This window comes from Triticum urartu, chromosome 2A (assembly GCF_056163025.1).
Source record: "Triticum urartu cultivar PI428250 chromosome 2A, HENAU_Tu73, whole genome shotgun sequence".
Lineage (NCBI taxonomy): Eukaryota > Viridiplantae > Streptophyta > Magnoliopsida > Poales > Poaceae > Triticum > Triticum urartu.
This window is the reverse complement of record NC_141874.1, coordinates 40,996,815-41,017,581: the sequence shown is the minus strand read 5'-3', so window position 1 is coordinate 41,017,581 and position 20,767 is coordinate 40,996,815. Positions and strand designations below refer to the sequence as shown.

Below are 20,767 nucleotides of genomic sequence, written 5' to 3'. Positions count from 1 at the left end.
CACAACCCTTCCCTCCCCTGCCCTGCTCCTCGTCGGCGGAAGACCATGGCGGCGCTCCTCCGCCGTCTCCTCCTCCTCCGCCGCCTCCCCGTCCTCCACCCCCAGCCCCAGCCCCAGCCCCGCCTCCTCCCCCACACCACCACCCCAACCCCCCACCCCGCCCTGCTCGCCCCCGCCCGCGGCTTCTCCTTCTCCTCCGCGGAGGAGGCCGCGGCGGAGCGGCGCCGCCGCAAGCGCCGCCTCCGCATCGAGCCCCCGCTCCACGCGCTCCGGCGGGACCCCTCGGCCCCGCCCCCGCCGCGGGACCCCAACGCGCCCCGCCTCCCGGACACCACCTCCTCCCTCGTCGGCCCGCGCCTCAGCCTCCACAACCGCGTGCAGTCCCTGATCCGCTCGGGCGACCTCGACGGGGCCTCGGCGGCCGCCCGCGCCGCCGTCAGCTCCCGCGTGCGCCCCACCGTCTTCACCTGCAACGCCGTCGCCGCCTCCATGGGCCGCGCGGGCCGCCACGACGACGCCGTGGCGCTCTTCGACTTCTTCTTCCGCTGCTCCGGCATCGTCCCCAACGTCGTCTCCTACAACACCCTCATCCTCGCCCACTGCGAGGCCGGCCGCGTCGACGAGGCGCTCCGGGCCTACCAGGAGATGCTGGACGGGGCCACCTCCTTCTCCCCCTCCGCCGTCAGCTACCGCCACCTCACCAAGGGGCTCGTCGCCGCGGAACGCATCCAGGAGGCCCTCGAGCTCCTCCACAGCATGTACCACCGCGGCCAGGGCGCCGACTCCATTGTCTACAAGAACCTCATCGACGGCTACATCGCCCTCGACGACTGGGACAAGGCCTTCGAGCTCTTTGCCGAGCTCACCGAGAAGGCCACCGTGTACGACGGCGTCGTGCACACCAGCTTCATGGAGGGCTACTGGAAGAAAGGCATGGACAAGGAGGCCATGGAGAATTACAAGTCTCTGCTGGACAGGAACTTCAAGATGACGCCCGCCACCTGCAACGTTCTGCTCGAGACACTCTTCAAGCATGACAAGCACAAGGAGGCCAATGACCTGTGGGAGACCATGATTGACAACCACAGCCCGCCAAGCTTCATCGGCATGAACAGCGAGTCCTACAATGTCATGGTCAACCAGTGCTTCAAGGAGGGCAGGTTCCAGGATGCCATTGAGGTGTTCCACCGCCAGCCGAGGAGGAACGTCCAGATGGACGTCGGCTGCTTCAACAACATCATCGGGAAGCTCTGTGAGAAGGGGATGCTTGCAGAGGCAGAGAAGCTCTTTGAGGAGATGGAGAGCAAGTCGGTGCTTCCAGATGTGTACACCTACACTTTCCTGGTCGACTTGTGCTTCAAGGAAGGTCGTGTGGATGACACGATTCAGTACTTTTACAAAATGGCAGACGGGAGGGAGCACGGCCCAAAGTTCAACATCGGCTTTTTCAATAGAATGTTTGAAGGACTTTCACAAGCTGGCCGGATTGATGATGCCTTGAAGGTGTACGGAAGGATGTCTGACAAGGAGATCAAGCCGAACACAACAACATTTGAAATCCTGGTTAATGCACTGTGCAAGGAAGGGGAATTGGATAGAGCACTGGACCTGGTGAGGGACATGGCAAGGAGTGGTGTTGTCGCAACTCCTGAGTTCCGGGAGTCTGTCGGTGAGATTTTCAAGAATGCCGATCGGCACGAAGAGATCGAGAAAGCTTTTGAAGAAAAACCAGTGCCACTGCCTCCTCAGCCAAGACCAGAGGTTCGCCCTCGCAGTTCACCTCAGGGGTTGCCAGGATTTGCATCTAATCAGACACGGGGCAGCTACACACCTAACCAAGGCCAACCAGGTTATGGTTCTCCACAACCATTTCATCCTGCCAATGCTGCATCTCAAGTGCGGCAACCCGAGTGGATGTCTCCTAAACTTCAGCAGCCCGTGTCTGGAAACCAACAAGTTGAAAAAACAGATGTTGGTGCTTCTAATAAATGGCTGCATGGTATTTCTTCTCCTCAAGAAAAACAACATGGGATTGCCCTGCCTCAAGATGGAAAACAGCCAGAGTTTGGTACCTCTCGCCCTTGGCAGCAAACAGTTGGTGCTCCTCAAGTTCAGCAACCTAATTTTGGCTCAGCTACACCACTGCAGCCTGGGTTTGGTAGTCGACTGCAGCAACCACCACATGTTGCTCATGAGACTCAACATCCTGGGTTTGGCACATCTCGTCCATGGCAGACAGGGTATGGTGCTCACCAAGCACAACAGCCAGGCCATGGCGCTCATCAAGCGCAACAGCCTGGGTATGGTGCTCATCAAGCGCAACAGCCTGGATATGGTGCTCATCAAGCGCAGCAGCCTGGATATGGTGCGCATCAAGCGCAGCAGCCTGGATATGGCGCCCATCAAGCGCAACAGGCCGGATATGGCGCCCATCAGGCGCAACAGCCCGGATATGGCACCCATCAGGCGCAACAGCCCGGATATGGCGCCCAACAGGCGCAACAGCCCAGATATGGCGCCAATCAAGCGCAACAGCCTGGGTATGGGGCTCATCAAGCACAACAGCCTGGGTATGGGGCTCATCAAGGGCAACAGCCCAGGTATGGGGCTCATCAAGGTCATCAGCCTGGGTATGGTACTCATCAAGCGCAACAGCCTGGGTATGGTGCTTCTCAGCCATCACAGCCATCATTTGGTGCCCCTGAAGCACCACGGTCTAGTTTGGGCTCTGCTCAGAGTCTCCCACACTATGGCCACATAGGAAATGAGCATGATCAGCTTGGATCTTCTTGTCAAGGTGGACCAGCATTTAGCACTCAGCCACCGCAGACTGCTGAGGCCCCAGACAACATGGCTGTCAAATACAGTCAGCGTTACTAGTTTTTTTGCAACCCTGGGCTCCAAACCAAATATACCCTAAGTTAATGAGTAGGTACTGCATGTGTCCCTAATTAAACAGTGTTCATGCCATTTGATTTCACATTTTATTCCATGTGTGCAAGTGTTTGATCTTATTTCTAGACCCAACTGATGTTTATGTTCTGCTACTTGCAGGAAAGTGCCAAAAACAATTCTTATCTTTGTTAACAAGCTGCTGCACGGATGGAATGGTCTGTTAGTGGATTGAAAACTGCTGGAAGCGGGTGCTTAAAATGGGTCGGGTTCTAGTAACTTTCAGATTTGTTGGCTGTCATCATTTGCACATTTGACCATCATTGGTCAATAATAGGATTGTAATAATTGGGCTTGAGAATTCACATTCACAATGAGTTGGATCATCGGATCCACCTGAACAGTTAGTGAGGGTTTTAGCAGTATGAGCAATTTTATTTGGAGTACCTTGTACGTAGTATGAATTTGATATGATATTGTTTTATCACAGAGATGTCCATTGCATAGACTGGTGTTTCTTTCAGTTTTGGTTCCATAACATGTTTTTGGTTTTATGTTTAAAATGACGCCAGAACTAGAAATTAAGCCCATATATCTGTTATTGGCACTGCATGTTCACCATTGACAATGGTATGCCGTTGCCAAATCTTCTGTTTGAAACAGATGATGGTCGACGCCACTACAATCTTACTTTTGGATGCTGTCTATTGGATACATGGCTGATGATCTTACTAGAAGAGTAAGTCTGCACTCTGCACAAGGTTCAATTTTTGGAAATAGCCTTTTATTTAATGGCTAATGTAGCTTAATTAAGAAATATGATCTATATGATGTAGTAGTGGCTCATGTCCAGCTCTGCCATTCAAATGTACAAAGTATGCACACATTTTGCCTGTACAGTCAATAATATTTGTTCATGAGTTGACTAGTCAAGTTCCTTGCATATTTCAGCACTTCTACAACTACTCATTACCCACCGTTAGTTATATCCAGTGTTTGATGTTTGCTTTATAAGACAGCTTGTTGATTCTGGTGGTGCTGCTCCTGCTACTTATCTTGGAAGCCCGATGCCAGGATGAGTGTGGTGTGCTGTGTTCTGCAAGTGTTTTTGGGTCAAGAATAGCTCATGGAATCTGGTAATTGACAGGTCCACTTGGTGATACACTAGCTTTTTATTGGCTATGGTTGTAATAAACAAGTGAAAGTGCAGATGTACAACCAACGTTCACCAAGTGCATGTTTAGAGTCTTGACTAGAATTAATTTTCTTACCACCATCCGCAAATATCTTCTCAATTTAATGTGCAGCATTACTTTAAATGCTTGTTCCAGGCATGTACAGTATATTTGAAATTTTTGTGTGATTTCACTCTTCATTTGTGCGTCCTGTAACTTCCTCAGTGAAATTGTTAAGCAAGTACAGCCCTTATTATTGCCAAAGATTATTTGCTGCTTGAGATATAATTTCTTGCTAATTGACTGTCATGACAAGAAGGTTCACATGCTGTATGGTCCTCCTTTGTAGATGAATGCTTGAAATTTAAGAGGTCAGCTTACGATGAGTGCAGATCATTACTTCAATTGTTGCCCAGTATCATCTCTGCTTTTAGATATCCAAGAAGTTACGTTCTGGTGTCTCACAAGCTTAGCGCACAGTTTCACGTTATGACTGCATCATGTTGTTTTTCCTAGCCATTTGTCACCAATTTTATCTTCTTTTGTTTCTTTGTAGTGTGCATGCATCTTAGCTTCCACAAGCTTGAAATTCCTTGTTGTCTGTTTGAACTAGGCACACAGTCGTTGGTAGCCCCATACTGCCATTGCTTCACTCCAAATCATGAACTCTGAAGTTTCCTGAATCCTAAAAAGAAGCTTGATACATGTAGTAAAATATGCTTTCATCTATCACCCGTGTGCACATACACTTCATTTGGTTGCATTAGGAGGAAATTGTACTGCAAGATGAATGAGATAATTTGGTCGTTGAAAGCAATTATGTGGCATTGTACTGCAAGTTCTCATTTTCAGATTCCTCGCCTCAGGTGTACTGAGTACAAGAGGTCCAGGTTTTTAGGAACCGCAGGAGTGCTTATGGTGGAGGGCTTTCTGGAACTGCTTTTAGAGAGAGGTGAGCAAATAAAAGCTAGATATATGCATATGTTTTAAGTTCAATAATCTGTCATCTTGTACTCATAAGTTGCAACTATGTCTGTGCAGGATTATTCGTGCTTTCTCGGTCAAAGAGCAGAAGATTGCCAAGAAGGTCCTGAAAATTCAGAAAACCAAAGACAAGATAGCCACAAAGTAGAGCTCCTTTAAATTGACGTTGCGCTGCTGTTTTGTACACAATGAAAAATACTCCTGATGGTGGTGATGAAAGGTTTAATTGCCTCGAGTTAAATGTTTAGCAGGTGAGAGACAGACCTCTTGAGTTTAGAGCGTTCCAAATCGTTGTACCTTTCTATTATCAGGGTATTTAATCCATTGATTTATCATATGTTCAGTACTCTCCACTCAATGTACACCATTACCCACCTTAAAATAAAATGTATACACGATACGCCCAATGTATGTATGTATATATCCTTCTCTCTGTTAGCACTGCTGTTAACAAGGGTATAGCTTACTAGTATATACAGTACATCTGATCCAAAACTAAACAAACAATAGCTGGTGCCTTTGCTAACAGAAATGCTGACAGATGAAGGTGGCGCACACCTTCCACTCCTTGTAGGGCAGGCTAGGCATCTAGTGCTGTGGGATCTCAGCAGGGACTGTTGGGCTAAGAAAGGATTCCCAAGGTATGTTGCACTCCCAGTCATCTGAAGAATCTTCTACTAAACCGAATGGGAAGTCGAGTCTCTCTGGAGCTTCCCACTCATTGTTCCTGAAATTACCGCCACGCTTCGTTGTGGATGACTCTTGGTCCCTGCAGCTCATGCTGGAATTTACATCCACAGAAGAACCAGTCACAAATCCAGCGATCTGCTCAGGCTGCCCAAAGTGCGCATCGAAGAAGAGCGGTGGTGGCACAGTGCGCATGGTCTTGCCTGATGGCGCCTGTGTTTGGAATGGCAAGATGATGGGACCTTTGAGGACTTGCTGAGATGGACCACAGTTGAAACTGATGAAATGATTTGATGGTGCCACTGCTGCAACTTGCAATGAGGATGTGGAGCTCTCTGAAGCAAAATGGGAAGCTTGCACCGGTTGCATGGCGGAGAGGAGATGTTGTTGCTCAGGTGCCCCAGGCAATGTAGCCCCCCAAGCATGAGACAGCGCCCGTTGCGCCGCCATCGAACTGGTCTTCTTGAAAATTCTGCATATGGTCCAAGAGTCCTGTTTTCGGCAACAAAAAAAGTGCCTTCAGAATTCCACATAACATTGGAATTTAGCTCTGCAACTACATAATATGAATTGAAATGTGTACATTAAGCGGGATGTTCTTGTCGATCGGTCTCTTGGGAAGTGATGGATCGGTGAGCGAAGGAAGCCTGAACTCATGCATCATCCAGTCGGTTTTGATCCCTCTTGCCGCTCTGCCTTTGTAGAAGACAAGGGACTTCTTCAGGCCTACACACCTGGTGCCCTCAGAGGAGTAAATCGGCCTATCTGTTCCTGTGGCTTTCCAGAACCCAGTTGCTGTGACCCGGTTTGGCCTCGTGCTTTTGCGATATTTCCGGTCCCTTGGGCAGTAGAAGTACCACTCTGTCTCACTGCTGGTGCTAGCAAGCTCTGTCGTTGACAAGGAACACAGTCAAGTTAGACTTTGCAGTAAGGTGAGTAACCCATCTATTCTAGGTTAGCTTGCCATGCGAAGATGATCAATACTACTGCTGATTTCTTTCAACTGAATCTCTACTAGCTAGATGGATGAGCACAAGATTGTCCTTGTTCCTACTTAACTAAAGATCAATGAAACAACTTATGTCAAATCAGCATCCTAATTCCTAACCTCTCCTTGGAAGATACAAGTTTTGAAAACTCAAAAGCCAATTAATTCCATCCCAGTCTATTCATGAGGAAAATAAGATGTGTAGTATAAACAAGGAGATGTAGATGCAAGCTTGCTTACTTGGGAGGTCCCATGGATCAAACTTGTAGATGTCCTGCTGCCTGATGAGCTCAATGGAGATGGGCTTCTGCTGGATCTTCTTCTTGAGGTAGAAACTAACCAGCTCTTCGTCGGTAGGATGGAACCGGAACCCAGGCAGGAGGATCTCATCTGATTTGACATCATCTCTGCCCTCCATATCTCTCACAAAGGTCTGAGTACTAATGCAACTGGCGACAAACTTGCAAAGGCTACTTGTCCTTGTTGTACTGCTTGTGCAGTGAGCTAGTAAATGGCTTCTTGGGATGAATCTGCTAAGGTGAAGACAATCACTGAGAGATGTGCACTACAGATGTTGCGATGCAGTGTACTACGGCACACACCATGTGTATTTATTTATATACGAGGCTTGAGCTACCTGGAGTGGCTGTATGAGGTTCACAGGCCACCCTTTAATAATTCGTTTTAGTTCCTTCTCTGTTTGAAAGCTGTCGCGATTAATTTAATCCTGGATTAGTATCTCAATGAAGACAAGCTGAGTAGCATGAAGGGGTGCCAGTCCTTTTCAGGCAGCTGTCACGATTAGTTTAATGCTGGATTAGTATCTCAACAAAGATAAGCTGATAGCATGAAGGGATGCCAATCATTTTCAGTTCACACTTCATGCTTAGAATATTCACGTGCGGCAGTCAAAACATTCTTAAAATGTACAACACTTGCCTTCTAGATTTAGCTTTGAGTTTTAGTGTTTCATCTTTGGCCTCCCCAGATAAAAAAAATCATAATAATACATAGTAGGAGTACCCCAATTACGGCAGTAACCGGAACTCTGCAACTCTTCTTGAGGCTTCATGAAACGTCAATGAATATTTATACTCTTTTGATTTTGATGTCTGAAACCAAAATTCTCCGTTTCATGTGTTTTTTATGCAGTTTTCCTGACTAGTCTAGGCTTTGGGGGCATTTGTATGTAATTTGCATTTGATTAGGATAAGCTTCAATATGTGTGCGCGTGCGTGTGTGAGAGAGATGTACAGACTGATTACCCAGGGATAGTGATGGCCTTACCAGTGTACTTTATTTGTTTGCATTTTTTTAATAGTGATGGCCTTACCAGTGTGATCTTTTTGCACTTTTGTATAAACTAGCGTGAATGACTCTGCTAGCAGTGTTGGAACAGAAGGTCCTTACTCCAAGCACAGTTTGTAGGCTAAATTTTAATCGCTTGAGTTGCCACGCGCAGTCCAGCTTTGCTCCAACAGCGAGTACATCAGTTTGGTCAATCGTGCACATGCTGGTCATGATTAATAGTGGCTCATGTCCAGCTCTGCTATTCGAATGTACGAAATATGCACACACACATTCAAGCCCGTGCAGTCATCAACTCATCATACTATTTAATAATATTTGTTCATGAGTTAATTAGTCATACTTGCATATGTCAGCACTTGTACAACTACTCAAGTACTCATTACCTGCTGTTAAATATATCCAGTATTTGATGTTTGCTTTGTAAGACAGCTTGTTTATTTTTTGTTGCCGCAGCTCCTGCTACTGTACTGTAGATGTGCAACCAACATTCACCAAGTGCATGTTTATAGTCTTGATCTCATAATTTTTCTTTTCTTACCATCATCCCCAAATATCTTCTCAATTTAAACTGCAGCCTTACTCTAAATGCTTGTTCAGGTCATGTACAATATCTTTCTGAATTTTCTCACCCTTCATTTGTATTTTGTAACTCTCTCAGTGAAATTGTTAAGCAAGTGCAGCCCTTGAAGTACTATTACCTAAGCATTGTTTGCTGCTGCAGATATAAGTTCTCTGCGAATTGACTGTAATGACAGGAAGATTCACAGCTGTATGGTCCTACTTTGTTGATGAATGCTTGGGATTTGAGAGGTCAGTTTACGATGAGTGCATATCACTACTTCAACGTTGCTCAGTGTTATCTCCGCTTTTAGATATCCAAGAAGTTATGTTCCAGTGGCTCACAGGCTTAGTCCATGGTTTCACGTTATGACTGCATCACAAGCTTGAAATTCTTTATTGTCTTTAAACTAGGTGCACAGTCATTGGTAGCCTCATAGTGCCAAACTGAATCCTAAAAAGAATATTGACGCAGGTGACAAAATATGCTTTTTATAGTAGTCAAGGCAAAGCAAAGCCATGAGGATTCATTTTCAAAGGCTTCTTTTGTTGAACTAACCTTCCTTTTTATTCCTGTCTATGATGTCTATTCTTTCCTAGAGCCTTGGAAGACCTCGATGAGTGATTCATCGTCATCTACCCAAGCCATGGGTAGCAAAATCAGTATTTCCTCCAAACTTTAGACATGTTAGAAAATGAAACACCATTTCCTACTTTATTATCAGAAAGAGCCATTTGGTGATACATTTCCTATCTTTTCAGCATCTTGCAAGTTTTAGGGTTTGGCAATCCATTGCAAACTTGTGACTTGTACATATGTTCACTACTCTCCACTCAAAGTAGAGCATGCTAACAGCACTCAGCTTAAAATGTACACACAATACGCCGAATGCATGTATATATATATATATCCATATCCTTCTCTCTATTAGTTCTGCTGTTAACAATGGTATAGCTTACTACTCCCTCCGTCCCGGGAAAGTTGTCCAGCGCTTAGTTCATTTTCAAATTTGCAAAAAAAACCTTTCATCTTCAAATCTCTTGCTAATCAGCCCCCGGTTGCTTCTTCCTCCTTTCTCCGTCCACCGCCCAAGCCACCGTCGGCACCCGTCGTAGGGCCGAGCGCGTGACGACGGCCACGACCTGCGCCGCCGCTGTGAACCACCGCCGCCCGTGCCCACCTACGCCACCCGAGGCGAGCCGCACCACCGCTGTGAACCAACGTCGCCCGAGGCGAGCTGCGCCGTCCACCTGCTCCTCCGCGGCGACCACCTCGACGGGCGGCGGCTCCACGGCTGAATGGCGCTGCACCGCCGCCATCCTCTCCCGCCGTCACCCCTTCCGCCGCCCAGGGCTGCGCCGCTATCCCCTCCCGCCAGCCAGGGCCTGCGCCGCCGCCAGGACCTGCACTCGCCTGGGTCTCGAGCGCCTGGACCTAGAGCTCCCAGCGGGCCTGGAACGGAAGCTCATCCTCAACCTCGAGGCCCCTGTCGTCTCCCCCACTCCTCTCCTCGACCTGCTGCTCGTCTGCAAGTTGCTGCTCCTCCCAGGCGGGCCTGCTCGTGCTGCTGCCCGGAGCTACCCTACTTGTGCTGCTGCCGCTGAGAAGAAGCTCCAATTTCTGATCCTTGCATTTGTTCATTAATTTCAAACACAATTGATCATGCTGCCGGTGAGAAGAAGCTAACTTGGAATGTTCTGGGGATGCTAATGTTGACTAAAGCAAACTTGTGACTAAATTTTTGTATAGTCACTTTTGACTAACTTTATTTGAGTTTATTTGGAATTATTCTTCTTCTACTCTTACTACTACTGTCAACATTCAATTTTGACCTGGAAACAGGGGGACTAGGTGGAAAAAAATTCTACTGAATTAAATTGATTAAGTTGGAATCTCTCTTTTCTATAGGAGTTAACTGAATTTTGTACTGAACCCAATCTACAGGAGTTGATTGAAATAGTGAATGCATCCATGGATGATGCTACCTAAAACATGTAAGCAGAGATCTACTCCAATTCATGAACAGTAAACTGTCCCAGCGATGCACACAATTGAGCACACAGTAAACTGAATTCATAGACTGAATTTTACTGAACTTGGTAATTTTACTAAGCACACAATTGAAGTGCTTGTGCATTTAATCTCCACTTCTTTTCTTTTGATAGTGAAATTCAATCTGAATTTTGTAAGCAGAGAAGCAATGTAGTGACTGTACTCCAAGTTAAATTCAGGCAATGTGTACACAAAGTAGTGACTTTGTCACCAACTGAACTCAATTATCACCAATACTGTTTATACTGAATTTATACTGTATGTTTATCTACTGTATGTTCACCAATACTGGAAGCATGCAAAGTGCAAGGCTAACTGAATCTATACTGTATGTTCATCTACTGTACTCCATCTCCATGGCTAACTGAAATTTGTCAGTACTGTACTCGTACTCCCAATACATGGCTCACCTGCACCAAAAGAAGCAGCATCCATTCCTCTGCAATACTCCATTCCTCCTCCAATCTCTGCACAAACCAATCGCTGCAAAAAATCAGCTCACCTGCTTGCTTCAACAGACAGACATCACCTGTAAATTCAGAAGACAGACCTGCGCTGTGGGCGAGCGGGGAGCAGAAGCAGAAGCGGCAGCGGCGGCGCTGGTGGAGCCAAGAGTGCAGGTCCTCCATCATCAGCCCACCAGCTCGAGGAGCAAGATGAGCTGCTGGAGCAAGTCTTCGTCTTCCCCATGCCCTGGTCGTCTTTCCCATGCCACCGCCGCCGGAGCTCGAGGTCTGGAGGAGGTGCTCGAGGACGAGGAGCGGGCCATTGAGCGCCGCCGCCGGAGGTCGAGGTCTGGAGGGGGTGCTCGAGAACGAGGAGCGGGTCATCGAGCGCCGCCGACGCAGCCGGCAAGGCACGAGCTTTACAGAAAAGGAGATCCCTTCCCTCTTGATCTCCTAGTGCGGACGCAGAGAAGCGGCGAGACGAGGGGGAGAAGGCGGCCGACATGCGGCGAGGCGACGGAGCAGGCGGCCGGCGCGTGGCGAGGCGACGGAGCAGAGAAGCAGACGGAGGGAGGGCTGCCTAGTTTGTCGGGAGAAAGGGGAGGTGATTTTCGCAAAATGTCGTCAGGGACAACTTTTCCCGGACGGAGGGAGTAGTATATATATGATACATCTAACCCAAAACTGTACAAACAGTAGCTGGTGCCTTCGCTAACAGAAATGCTAACATATCAAGGTGAATCTGTGTAGGGCAAGCTAAGTATCTAATACTGTGTGATCTCAGCAGGGACTGTTGGGCTAAGAAAGGATTCCCAAGGTATGTTGCACTCCCAGTCATCTGAAGAGTCTGCTCCTAAATCGAATGGGAAGTTGAGTCTCCCCGGAGCCTCCCACTCATTCTTCATGCGGGAAGTATCACCATGCTTCATTGTGGATGACTCTTGGTCCCTGCAGCTCATTTCGGCATTTACATCTTCAGAAGAACCAGTCACAAAACCAGTGATCTGCTCAGGCTGCCCAAACTGCGTCCCAATGAAGAATGGTGGTGCAGTGTGTGGCACGGGCTTCTGTGATGGCGGCTGTGTTTGGAATGGCAAGATGATGGGGCCTTTCAGAATTTGTGGAGATGGACTGCAGTTGAAGCTTATGACCTTGCATGAAGAGCCACCCTCCTGTGTGTTGTTGGGTTTCTGAAACTGCTGCTGTCCTTGGAAGCCATATTTCCTGTCGAACTGACTTGATGGTGCCGCGGCTGCAACTTGCAATGAGTTGGAGGAGCTCTCTGAAGCAAAATGAGAAGCTTGCATGGCGGAGAAGAGATCTTGCTTAGTTGCCCCAGGCAATGGAGGCTCCCAAGTGTGAGTCAGCGCCCGTTGCGCCGCCATCGAGCTGGTCTTCTTGAAGATCCTACATATGGTCCAAGAGTCCTGTTTTTGGCAACAGAAAAAGTGCCCTTCAGAAATCCACATAACATTGGAATTTAGCTATGTAACTACAGGATATGAATTGAAATGCGTACGTTGAGTGGGATGGTCTTGTCGATTGGTCTCTTGGGAAGTGATGGATCGGCAAGCGAAGGAAGCCTGAACTCATGCATCATCCAGTCGGTTTTGATTCCTCTTGCTGCTCTGCCTTTGTAGAATACAAGTGACTTCTTCAGGCCTACACACCTGGTGCCCTTGGAGGAGTAAATCGGCCTATCTGTTCCAGTGGCCTTCCAGAACCCAGCTGCTGTAACTCGGTTTGGCCTCGCGCTGTTTCGATATTTCCGGTCCCTTGGGCAGTAGAAGTACCACTCCGTCTCACCGCCAGTGTTCGCAAGCTCTGTCGTTGAGAAGGAACAGTCAAGTTGTTAGACTTTGCAGTAAGGTGAGTAACCCATATATAGATTAGCTTGCCGTGCGAGATGATTAATACTACTGCTGATTTCTTTCAACTGAAACTCCACTAGACGGATGAGCAGAAGAATGTCCTGGTTTTCCTACTTGACTAAAGATGAATGAAACCAACTTGTGTTGAATCGGCATCCTAATTCCCAACCTCTCCTTGGAAGATACAAAACTTTGAAAACCCAAAAGTAGTCAATTGCATCCTAATCTAGCTATTCATGAGAAAAAAGATGTAGATGCAAGCTTGCTTACTTGGGAGGTCCCATGGATCAAACTTGTAGATGTCCAGCTGCCTGATGAGTTCAATGGAGATGGGCTTCTGCTGGATCTTCTTCTTGAGGTAGAAACTAACCAGCTCTTCATCGGTAGGATGGAACCGGAACCCAGGCATGAGGATCTCATCTGATTTGACATCATCTCTGCCCTCCATATCTCTCACAAAAGTATGAGTACTTCTGCAACTGGCGACAAACTTGCAAAGGCTAGTTGTCCTTGTTGTACTGCTTGTGCAGCGAGCTAGTGAATGGTTTCTTGGGATGAAGCTGCTAAGGTGAAGACAATCACCAAGAGATGCGCACTACAGATGTTGGGATGCAGTCTACTACGTACAGACGACGTGTATTTATATACGAGGCTTGCGCTACCTGGAGCGGCTGGATGAGGTCCACAGGCCACAGGTCCGAAGGATTTTGGTCTTCCTTTAATAATTCGTTTTAGTTCCTTCTCTCTTTGAAAGCTGCCATGATTAGTGTAGGATCGATTACACTTTCAATTAGTTTAATAAGCTGAGTAGCATCAAGGGATGCCAGTCACATCCAGGCAGCCGTCACGATTAATTTAATGCTGGATTAGTATCTCAACAAAGACAAGCTGAGTAGCATGAAGGGATGCAAGCCACTTTCAGTTCACACTTAGAATATTCATGTATGGCAGTCAAAACGTTCTTAAACTGTACAACACTTGCCTTCTAGATTTGATTTTGATTTTTTTTTTTTTTGGTTTCATCTTTAGCCTTCCCAGATAAACGATTATTTTAATACATAGTACCCCAGTATATGCAGTAACCAGAATTATGGAACTCTTCTGGAGCACCTTTGGCTTAAAATAACGTCAATGAATATTTATATTCATTTAATATCTGAAACCAAATTTCTCCGTTTCACGTGACTTTATGTGATTTTACTTAACTGATCTAGGCTTTGGGGGCATTCATATGTAATTTGTACTATTTGATTAGGATAAGCTTCAATGCGTGTGCGCCGTGTGTGTTAGAGAGTAAAGCGTACGGGTTGATTACCCAGAGATAGTGATGGCCTTGCCAGTGTAATTTCCTTTTTTACATTTTTTTAGTGATGCCGAGTGTGATCTTTTGCACTTTTGTATAAACTAACGTGTGTGACTCTGCTAGTGAGTGTTGGAGCAGAAGGTCCTTATTCTAAGCACAGTTTTGTAGGCTAAATTTTAATCGCTTGAGTTGCCATGGCGGAAAGGCGCACGGTCTAGCTTTGCTCCAACAGTGAGTACATCAGCTTGGTTAACCGCGCACATGCTGGTCATGTCCAGCTCTGCTGCTCGAGTGTACTAGTACAAAATATGCACACATTCAAGCCCGTACAGTCATCATAGTAATATTTGTTCATGAGTTGACTAGTCATACATATCTCAGCACTTGTACAACTACTCAATTTCTCATTACCCGCTGTTAATTGTATCCAGTATTTGATGTTTGCTTAACTTGTAAGACAGCTTATCTTTGCTGCTCCTGCTACTTCTGTCGGATGCCGGTTGCCAGGATGATTGTGGATTTGCGGTGCCCTGTGTTCTGCAAATCCACTTCAGCTTTTTATTTGCTATGGTTGTAATAAACATGTGCAAGTGCAGATGTGCAACCAACATTCACCAAGTTCATGTTTAGAGTCTTGATCTAGAATTAACTTTCTTACCACCATCCCCAGATATCTTCTCAATTTAAACTACAGCCTTTGCACAAAATGCTTGTTCAGGTCATGTACGGTATCTTTGAAAATTTTCTCACTCTTCATTTATGTGTTTTGTAACTTCCTCAGTGAAATTATTAAGCAAGTACAACCCTTGAAACATCATTACCAAAGAGTTGTTTTCTGCTGCAGATATAAGTTCTTGGGAATTGACTTAATGACAAGAAGATTCACAGCTGTATGGTCCTACTTGGTTGATGAATGCTTGGAATTTGAGAGGTCAACTTGCGATGACTGCATATCACGACTTTGCTGTTGCCCAGTATCATCTCTGCTTTTAGATATCCAAGAAGTTATGTTCCAGTGGCTTGCACGCTTGGTCCATGGTTTCGTGTTATGACTGCATCATGTTCTTTTCGCTAACCATTTTCCGCCAGTTTTGTGTTATTTTGTTTCTTCAAAGTATGCACGCATCCTTGCTTCCACAAGCTTGAAATTCTTTATTGTCTTTAAACTAGGTGCACAGTCGTCGTCGGTAGTCCCATAGTACCAGCCTGAATCCCAAAAAGAATCTTGATGCATGTGGTAAAATGTGCTTTTTATAATAGTTAATGCAAAGCAAAGCCATGAGGATGCATTTTCAAAGGCACTTCTTTTGTTGAACTAACTTTCCTTTTTATTCCTGTCTATGATGCCTATTGTTTCCTAGAGCCTTGGAAAATCTTGATAAGTGATTCATCGTCATCTACTGAAGCCATGAGAAGCGAAATCAGTATTTCCTTCGAAATTTAGACATGTTAGAAAATGAAAGACGATACATTTCCCATCTTTTCAGTATCTTGCAAGTTTCAGGGTTTGCCAATCCAGTGCAAGTATGTGACTTGTACGTATGTTAATTACTCTCCACTCAAAGTAGAGCATCACAGCAGCACTCAGCTTAAAACGTATTTCATATACACAATATGCCCAATGTATGTATATACTATATATACGTCCTTCTCTATGTTAGCTTTGCTGTTAACAAGGGTATAGCCTACTAGTATATACAATACATCTAACCCAAAACTGAACAAACAATAGCTGCTGCCTTTGCTAACAGAAATGCTAACAATATGAAGGTGACTCTGTGCAGGGCAAGCTAGGTATCTAGTACTGTGTGATCTCAGCAGGGACTGTTGGGCTAAGAAAGGATTCCCAAGGTATGTTGCACTCCCAGTCATCTGAAGAGTCTGCTCCTAAATCGAGTGGGAAATTGAGTCTCCCCAGACCTGCATCCTCCCGCTCACTGTTCATGCTGAAAGTATTGCCATGCTTTGTTGTGGCTGACTCTTGGTCCCTGCAGCTCATGTCGGCATTTACATCTGCAGAAGAACCAGTCAAAAAGCCAGTAGTCTGCTCAGGCTGCCCAGACTGCATGTCGAAGAAGAGCGGTGGTGCAGCGCGCCCATGCTTCTGTGATGGCGGCTGTGTTTGGAATGGCAAGATTATGGGACCTTTCAGGACTTGCAGAGATGGATCACTGTTGAAGCTTATGACCCTGCATGAAGAGCCATCCTCTTGTGTGTTGCTGGGTTTCTGAAACTGCTGGTGCTGTCCCTGAAAGCCGTAATTGCCGTTGAACTGATTTGATGGTAGCGCAGCAGCAACTTGCAATGAGCTGGAGGAGCTCTCTGAAGCAAAATGTAAAGCTTGCACCGGTTGCAGGGCGGAGAAGAGATCTTGCTCAGTTGCCCCAGGCAATGGAGCCCCCCAAGTGTGAGATAGCACCCGTTGCGCCGCCATCGAACTGGTCTTCTTGAAGATCCTACATATGGTCCAAGAGTCCTGTTTTCGGCAATAGAAAAGGCGGCTTTCAGAATTTGACATGACGTTGGAATTTAGCTCTGCAACTATATATACTAATATGAATTGAAATGCGTACGTTGAGCGGGATGTTCTTGTCGATCGGCCTACTCTTGGGAAGTGACGTATTGGCGAGCGAAGGGAGCCTGAACTCGTGCATCATCCAGTCGGTTTTGACCCCTCTTGCTGCTCTGCCTTTGTAGAAGACAAGGGACTTCTTCAGGCCTACGCACCTGGTGTCCTCGGAGGAGTAAATTGGCCTATCTGTTCCCGTGGCTTTCCAGAACCCAGCTGCTGTGACCCGGTTTGGCCTCGCACTATTGCGATATTTGCGGTCCCTTGGGCAGTAGAAGTACGACTCCGTCTCACTGCCGGTGCTCGCAAGCTCTGTTGTTGAGAAGGAACAGTCAAGTTGTTAGACTTTGCAGTATGGTGAGTAACTCATCTATTCTAGATTAGCTTGCCATGCGAAGATGATTAATACTACTGCTGATTTCTTTCAACTGAAACTCCACTAGACGGATGAAACCAACTTAACTAAGGATCAAGGAAACCAACTTGTGTTGAATCAGCCTCCATACGAAGCTTTGAAAACTCAAAAGTAGCCTATTGAATCCTAATCTAGCTATTCATGAGAAATAAAAAAGATGTAGTATAAACAAGGATGCAAGCTTAATTACTTGGGAGGTCCCATGGATCAAACTTGTAGATGTCCAGCTGCCTGATGAGCTCAATGGAGATGGGCTTCTGCTGGATCTTCTTCTTGAGGTAGAAACTAACCAACTCTTCATCGGTAGGATGGAACCGGAACCCAGGCATGAGGATCTCATCTGCTTTGACATCATTTCTGCTCTCCATATCTCACAAAGGTACGAGTTCTTCAACTTGCACAAACTTGCAAAGGCTAGCTATCCTTTGTGCAATAAGCTAGTGAATGGCTTCTTGGGATGAAGCTGCTGAGGTGAAGACAATCGCCGGGAGATGTGCACTACAGATACTGCGATGCAATCTACTGCGTACACACCATGTGTATTTATATATGTATGTATGAGGCTTGAGCTACGTGGAGTGACTGGATGAGGCCCACAGGCTACAGGTCTGAACTGAAGGATTTTGTTCTTCATTTAACAATTCGTTTTAGTTCATTCTCTGCTTGAAAGCTGCCATGATTAGTTTAATGCTGGATTAGTGTCTCAATGAAGACAAGCTGAGTAGCATCAAGGGATGCCAGTCACTTCCAGGCAGCTGTCACTATTAATTTAATGCTGGATTAGTATCTCAACAAAGACAAGCTGAGTGGCATGAAAGGATGCCAGTCACTTTCAGTTCACACTTAGAATATTCATGTATGACAGTCAAAACGTGCTTAAACCGTGCAACTCTTGCCCTCTAGATTTACTTCTGATTTATTGTTTCAGCTTTAACCTCCCTAGATAAACAAAAAACTAATACATAGTACTCTGATATACGGCAGTAACTGAAACTATGCAACTCTTCTTGATCACCTTTGGCTTCATGAAAAGTCGATGAATATTTATATTCTTTTGATATCGATATCTGAAACCAAATTCTCCGTTTCACACGATTTCTTATGCAGTTTTCCTGACTAGTCTAGGATTTGGGGCACTAATATATACTTTTTATTTAATTAGGATAAGCTTGGATGTGTGTGTGTATGTGAGCGTGTGAGAGGGACTGGTACAGCGTGTGGAGGTAGTGATGGCGTTACCAGTGTTTTTTATTTTGCACTTTTTTACAAGCTAGCGTGATTGACTCTGCTAGTGAGTGTCAGAACAGAAGGTTCTTATATATATATTCTAAGCACAGTTTTGTAGACTAAATTTTAATCGCTTGAGTTGCCACGGCGGAAAGTGGTCCAGTTTGCTCCAACAGCGGCGAGTCAGCTTGGTTCCGCAAGCTGGTCACAATTGTTTCTTGCCCCATTCCACACTCCAAGGATCATATGGTTACGTGTCCTTTATATTAGACTACAAGCTTGAACATAGCAGCAGGTTGAATAGATATGCTTAAGCTCTCCAGGTGCTCTGATGAGGACATGGGGCAGATAATCATCCTGCTGCACAATGTGCACCAACTTGTCCGCGGTCGGGGCTCGGATGAGGACAGGGGTTATCTTATGCCTATAATTATGCACCTGGTTATCCTTGTATGAATTCCAGCTATAATGTATCAATCAGCACTAAGCATGTGATCCTTGAAGAATTTGAACAGGCCTATATGATCTGATAGGTAGATTTGTTTTACATTTGCTTAGTGACTTAGTCAACTAATTAAAACTGCTACTGTTAGTGGGCAAAGAACCTTAAATAATTTAAGATCGAGTATGGACAAAATTGCTTTATATAATCTGGCAGGTAAATGTTTTTACTACTGTTCACTTGTTAAGTACTCCCTCCATCCCACAATATAAGAGCGTTTAATGTATATCATGAGTTTGTAGGGAGCGAAGGCATTCAAAGTTGTCTTAAGTCTGCCTGTTTCTTTAGAACATTGCATTCTTGTCTGTATAATGAGTTGTGAACTTGTTTTATTTATTTATTTTCCCAGAAAGGAAATTATTTATTTAGAACTTGAGCTATTTGCAGATATAAACAGAAGTGCTTTTACTCAACTCTGCTTGTTTAGTTTGTTTTGCTTCAAATGTCAGTTCAATTCAATGACTCACTCTAGGCCATAGATGAAATGAGGGCAGACTGGAAAGCTTTGTTTGAGCCATTTTTCCACTTTTCAAATATTATAAAAACTATCTAAAGATGAGATCATAGCAAGAAACGAAGATGACCTCAGGATTTATAAAGGATGGGTCGAATCTCGACTTCGTACACTTGTATTAAGGAGATTGACAGATACATTTAGTACTTCTAAGTTCTAACACAGTGAGCTGTGTTGTACTCCCTCCGTTCCACAATGTAAGACGTTTTTTGACACTACACTACACTAGTGTCAAAAAACGTCTTACATTATGGGATGGAGGGAGTAATATATAATTTCCTTGTTGATTCAGCTGGAGCAATTTTCACGTGAGAAGGTTCTTGTACGCCCTAATCCTAGTTATTTCTTAGACTACTAAAGGCCAGTTCGTTGTTTTTACTCTTTGGGGTTTTGGAGAACTGGAATCACCCAACCTCAAGAAGGTGAGAATGTTGACATCAGAGTAATTGTGGATGAATTTAGAAGTTGTATCAATGGAAAGAAGGAATGGGAATTCAGGTGTCCCACATAAAAAGAAAATAAAAATACAGTACCATTGTTCGTTTTTCCTGGTGGTGTGGGTCCTTGTTCTTCCAGAACAACTGGCAAAGAAATACAGTTTCCACTGACGCTCAAGCAGGAGGTGTGCCCAGTGATGCCAGGCAACTTCTTTCAGATCCTCGTCTGCTGAAAGAAATTCTGTAGTGGCTTTTACTTTGCCCGGTGAAGAAACTAGCCATATTTCAGAAGTGTGCACAAATCGCCACGCAGAACTGGTTGAATGGGGACTTCTGGGGAACTATCTAGATGTTGCTGAGAAGCATGCCGCGTATGATATTTTTAAATTGACAGGGTGCATGGTTCCCAATTCAACTGTTGTTCTTCCACCTGCAAATCGATTGGACTCTTATTTATATAGTTCACTTCAGAAACCTGCCGAGGTTGCTTTAAATAATCACACTGTTTCCTCTTCAGCTCTTCTAACAGTATCTAATGGAGTTCACCGGATGGCATCTCATCAAGTGAAGACAAATCAGTAAGATTTAACTGTTTCAGGTCAAATATTATCGCTGAAGCATATCCCTGGGAGTAATCTGGGACAAACAGAAACTACAGCTTGTAAGCGTAAAGCTGAGGAAGAGCTTGAGGTCCTTCTTTTCTTATATGAATGCCATTTACTTCTTTACGATGTTTATATTTATTTTGTTTGCCAATGGATAGTATTGACTTCTGTTACTTGTGCCAGTGCGTTCTTTTTTCTTGAAAACAGAACACATTTTTTTTCCGGAAAGG

General features: G+C 45.4%; 5 protein-coding genes and 1 long non-coding RNA gene across 16 annotated transcripts; 3 read left to right on the top strand and 3 right to left on the bottom strand.

Moving 5' to 3' along the window:
* LOC147983418 (pentatricopeptide repeat-containing protein At1g10270-like) lies at positions 1 to 3,383 on the top strand. 2 transcript variants are annotated; one of them, XM_048698386.2, is made up of 2 exons: positions 1 to 2,928; positions 3,055 to 3,383. In XM_048698386.2, exon 1 carries the CDS (start codon positions 46 to 48, stop codon positions 2,878 to 2,880), a length of 2,835 nt encoding a protein of 944 aa, XP_048554343.1. In that variant the 5' UTR covers positions 1 to 45; the 3' UTR covers positions 2,881 to 2,928; positions 3,055 to 3,383. The 2 variants fall into 2 exon arrangements, 1 of the variants encoding a protein (XP_048554343.1); XR_007294646.2 differs by having other exon boundaries at positions 2 to 2,932.
* A 115-nt stretch (positions 3,384 to 3,498) lies between these two features.
* Positions 3,499 to 6,326, top strand: LOC125535332 (uncharacterized). 9 transcript variants are annotated; one of them, XR_015615647.1, is made up of 6 exons: positions 3,499 to 3,631; positions 3,912 to 4,028; positions 4,934 to 5,019; positions 5,109 to 5,302; positions 5,626 to 5,692; positions 5,852 to 6,326. XR_015615647.1 is itself a non-coding variant. In XM_087542939.1 (4 exons), the coding sequence occupies exons 1-4, from the start codon at positions 3,504 to 3,506 to the stop codon at positions 5,159 to 5,161; spliced, it is 384 nt and encodes a 127-aa protein (XP_087399065.1). In that variant the 5' UTR covers positions 3,499 to 3,503; the 3' UTR covers positions 5,162 to 6,326. The 9 variants fall into 9 exon arrangements, 1 of the variants encoding a protein (XP_087399065.1); XR_015615644.1 differs by having other exon boundaries at positions 5,827 to 6,326; XR_015615646.1 differs by having other exon boundaries at positions 5,593 to 5,692.
* On the bottom strand, positions 5,629 to 11,833 carry LOC125535333 (uncharacterized). Its single transcript, XM_048698387.2, has 5 exons — positions 11,199 to 11,833; positions 11,059 to 11,115; positions 6,967 to 7,256; positions 6,322 to 6,626; positions 5,629 to 6,230 (listed from the first exon to the last, which is right to left on the bottom strand). The coding sequence occupies exons 1-5, from the start codon at positions 11,597 to 11,599 to the stop codon at positions 5,640 to 5,642; spliced, it is 1,644 nt and encodes a 547-aa protein (XP_048554344.2). The 5' UTR covers positions 11,600 to 11,833; the 3' UTR covers positions 5,629 to 5,639.
* LOC125535337 (uncharacterized) lies at positions 7,246 to 20,705 on the top strand. 2 transcript variants are annotated; one of them, XR_015615649.1, is made up of 4 exons: positions 7,246 to 8,847; positions 15,113 to 16,119; positions 16,263 to 17,194; positions 17,560 to 17,910. It is a non-coding gene; the product is annotated as an uncharacterized LOC125535337 (long non-coding RNA). The 2 variants fall into 2 exon arrangements; XR_015615648.1 differs by lacking the exon at positions 7,246 to 8,847 and adding an exon at positions 20,450 to 20,705 and having other exon boundaries at positions 15,980 to 16,119; positions 17,560 to 17,858.
* On the bottom strand, positions 11,857 to 13,493 carry LOC125535336 (protein FEZ-like). Its single transcript, XM_048698389.2, has 3 exons — positions 13,236 to 13,493; positions 12,614 to 12,918; positions 11,857 to 12,521 (listed from the first exon to the last, which is right to left on the bottom strand). Exons 1-3 carry the CDS (start codon positions 13,411 to 13,413, stop codon positions 11,859 to 11,861), a joined length of 1,146 nt encoding a protein of 381 aa, XP_048554346.2. The 5' UTR covers positions 13,414 to 13,493; the 3' UTR covers positions 11,857 to 11,858.
* On the bottom strand, positions 16,057 to 17,620 carry LOC125535335 (protein FEZ-like). The gene is made up of 3 exons (XM_048698388.2): positions 17,443 to 17,620; positions 16,842 to 17,149; positions 16,057 to 16,744 (listed from the first exon to the last, which is right to left on the bottom strand). The coding sequence occupies exons 1-3, from the start codon at positions 17,618 to 17,620 to the stop codon at positions 16,067 to 16,069; spliced, it is 1,164 nt and encodes a 387-aa protein (XP_048554345.2). The 3' UTR covers positions 16,057 to 16,066.
* Positions 20,706 to 20,767: the final 62 nt, after the last annotated feature.

Bases quoted from the DNA above. Each gene is read 5' to 3' on its own strand.
- LOC125535336 (XM_048698389.2), bottom strand. From the start codon at position 13,413: ATGGAGGGCAGAGATGATGTCAAATCAGATGAGATCCTCATGCCTGGG. The intron at 12,919-13,235 runs GTAAGCAAGCTT...TCTCAACGACAG, and splicing joins TGATCCATGGGACCTCCCAA to AGCTTGCGAACACTGGCGGT. The intron at 12,522-12,613 runs GTACGCATTTCA...TGCCAAAAACAG, and splicing joins ACAAGACCATCCCACTCAAC to GACTCTTGGACCATATGTAG.
- LOC125535335 (XM_048698388.2), bottom strand. From the start codon at position 17,620: ATGGAGAGCAGAAATGATGTCAAAGCAGATGAGATCCTCATGCCTGGG. The intron at 17,150-17,442 runs GTAATTAAGCTT...TCTCAACAACAG, and splicing joins TGATCCATGGGACCTCCCAA to AGCTTGCGAGCACCGGCAGT. The intron at 16,745-16,841 runs GTACGCATTTCA...TGCCGAAAACAG, and splicing joins ACAAGAACATCCCGCTCAAC to GACTCTTGGACCATATGTAG.
- LOC147983418 (XM_048698386.2), top strand. From the start codon at position 46: ATGGCGGCGCTCCTCCGCCGTCTCCTCCTCCTCCGCCGCCTCCCCGTC.
- LOC125535332 (XM_087542939.1), top strand. From the start codon at position 3,504: ATGTTCACCATTGACAATGGTATGCCGTTGCCAAATCTTCTGTTTGAA. The intron at 3,632-3,911 runs GTAAGTCTGCAC...TTTATAAGACAG, and splicing joins CTGATGATCTTACTAGAAGA to CTTGTTGATTCTGGTGGTGC. The intron at 4,029-4,933 runs GTAATTGACAGG...TCCTCGCCTCAG, and splicing joins AGAATAGCTCATGGAATCTG to GTGTACTGAGTACAAGAGGT.
- LOC125535333 (XM_048698387.2), bottom strand. From the start codon at position 11,599: ATGTCGGCCGCCTTCTCCCCCTCGTCTCGCCGCTTCTCTGCGTCCGCA. The intron at 11,116-11,198 runs GTCTGTCTTCTG...TGGTTTGTGCAG, and splicing joins CCCGCTCGCCCACAGCGCAG to AGATTGGAGGAGGAATGGAG. The intron at 6,231-6,321 runs GTACACATTTCA...TGCCGAAAACAG, and splicing joins ACAAGAACATCCCGCTTAAT to GACTCTTGGACCATATGCAG.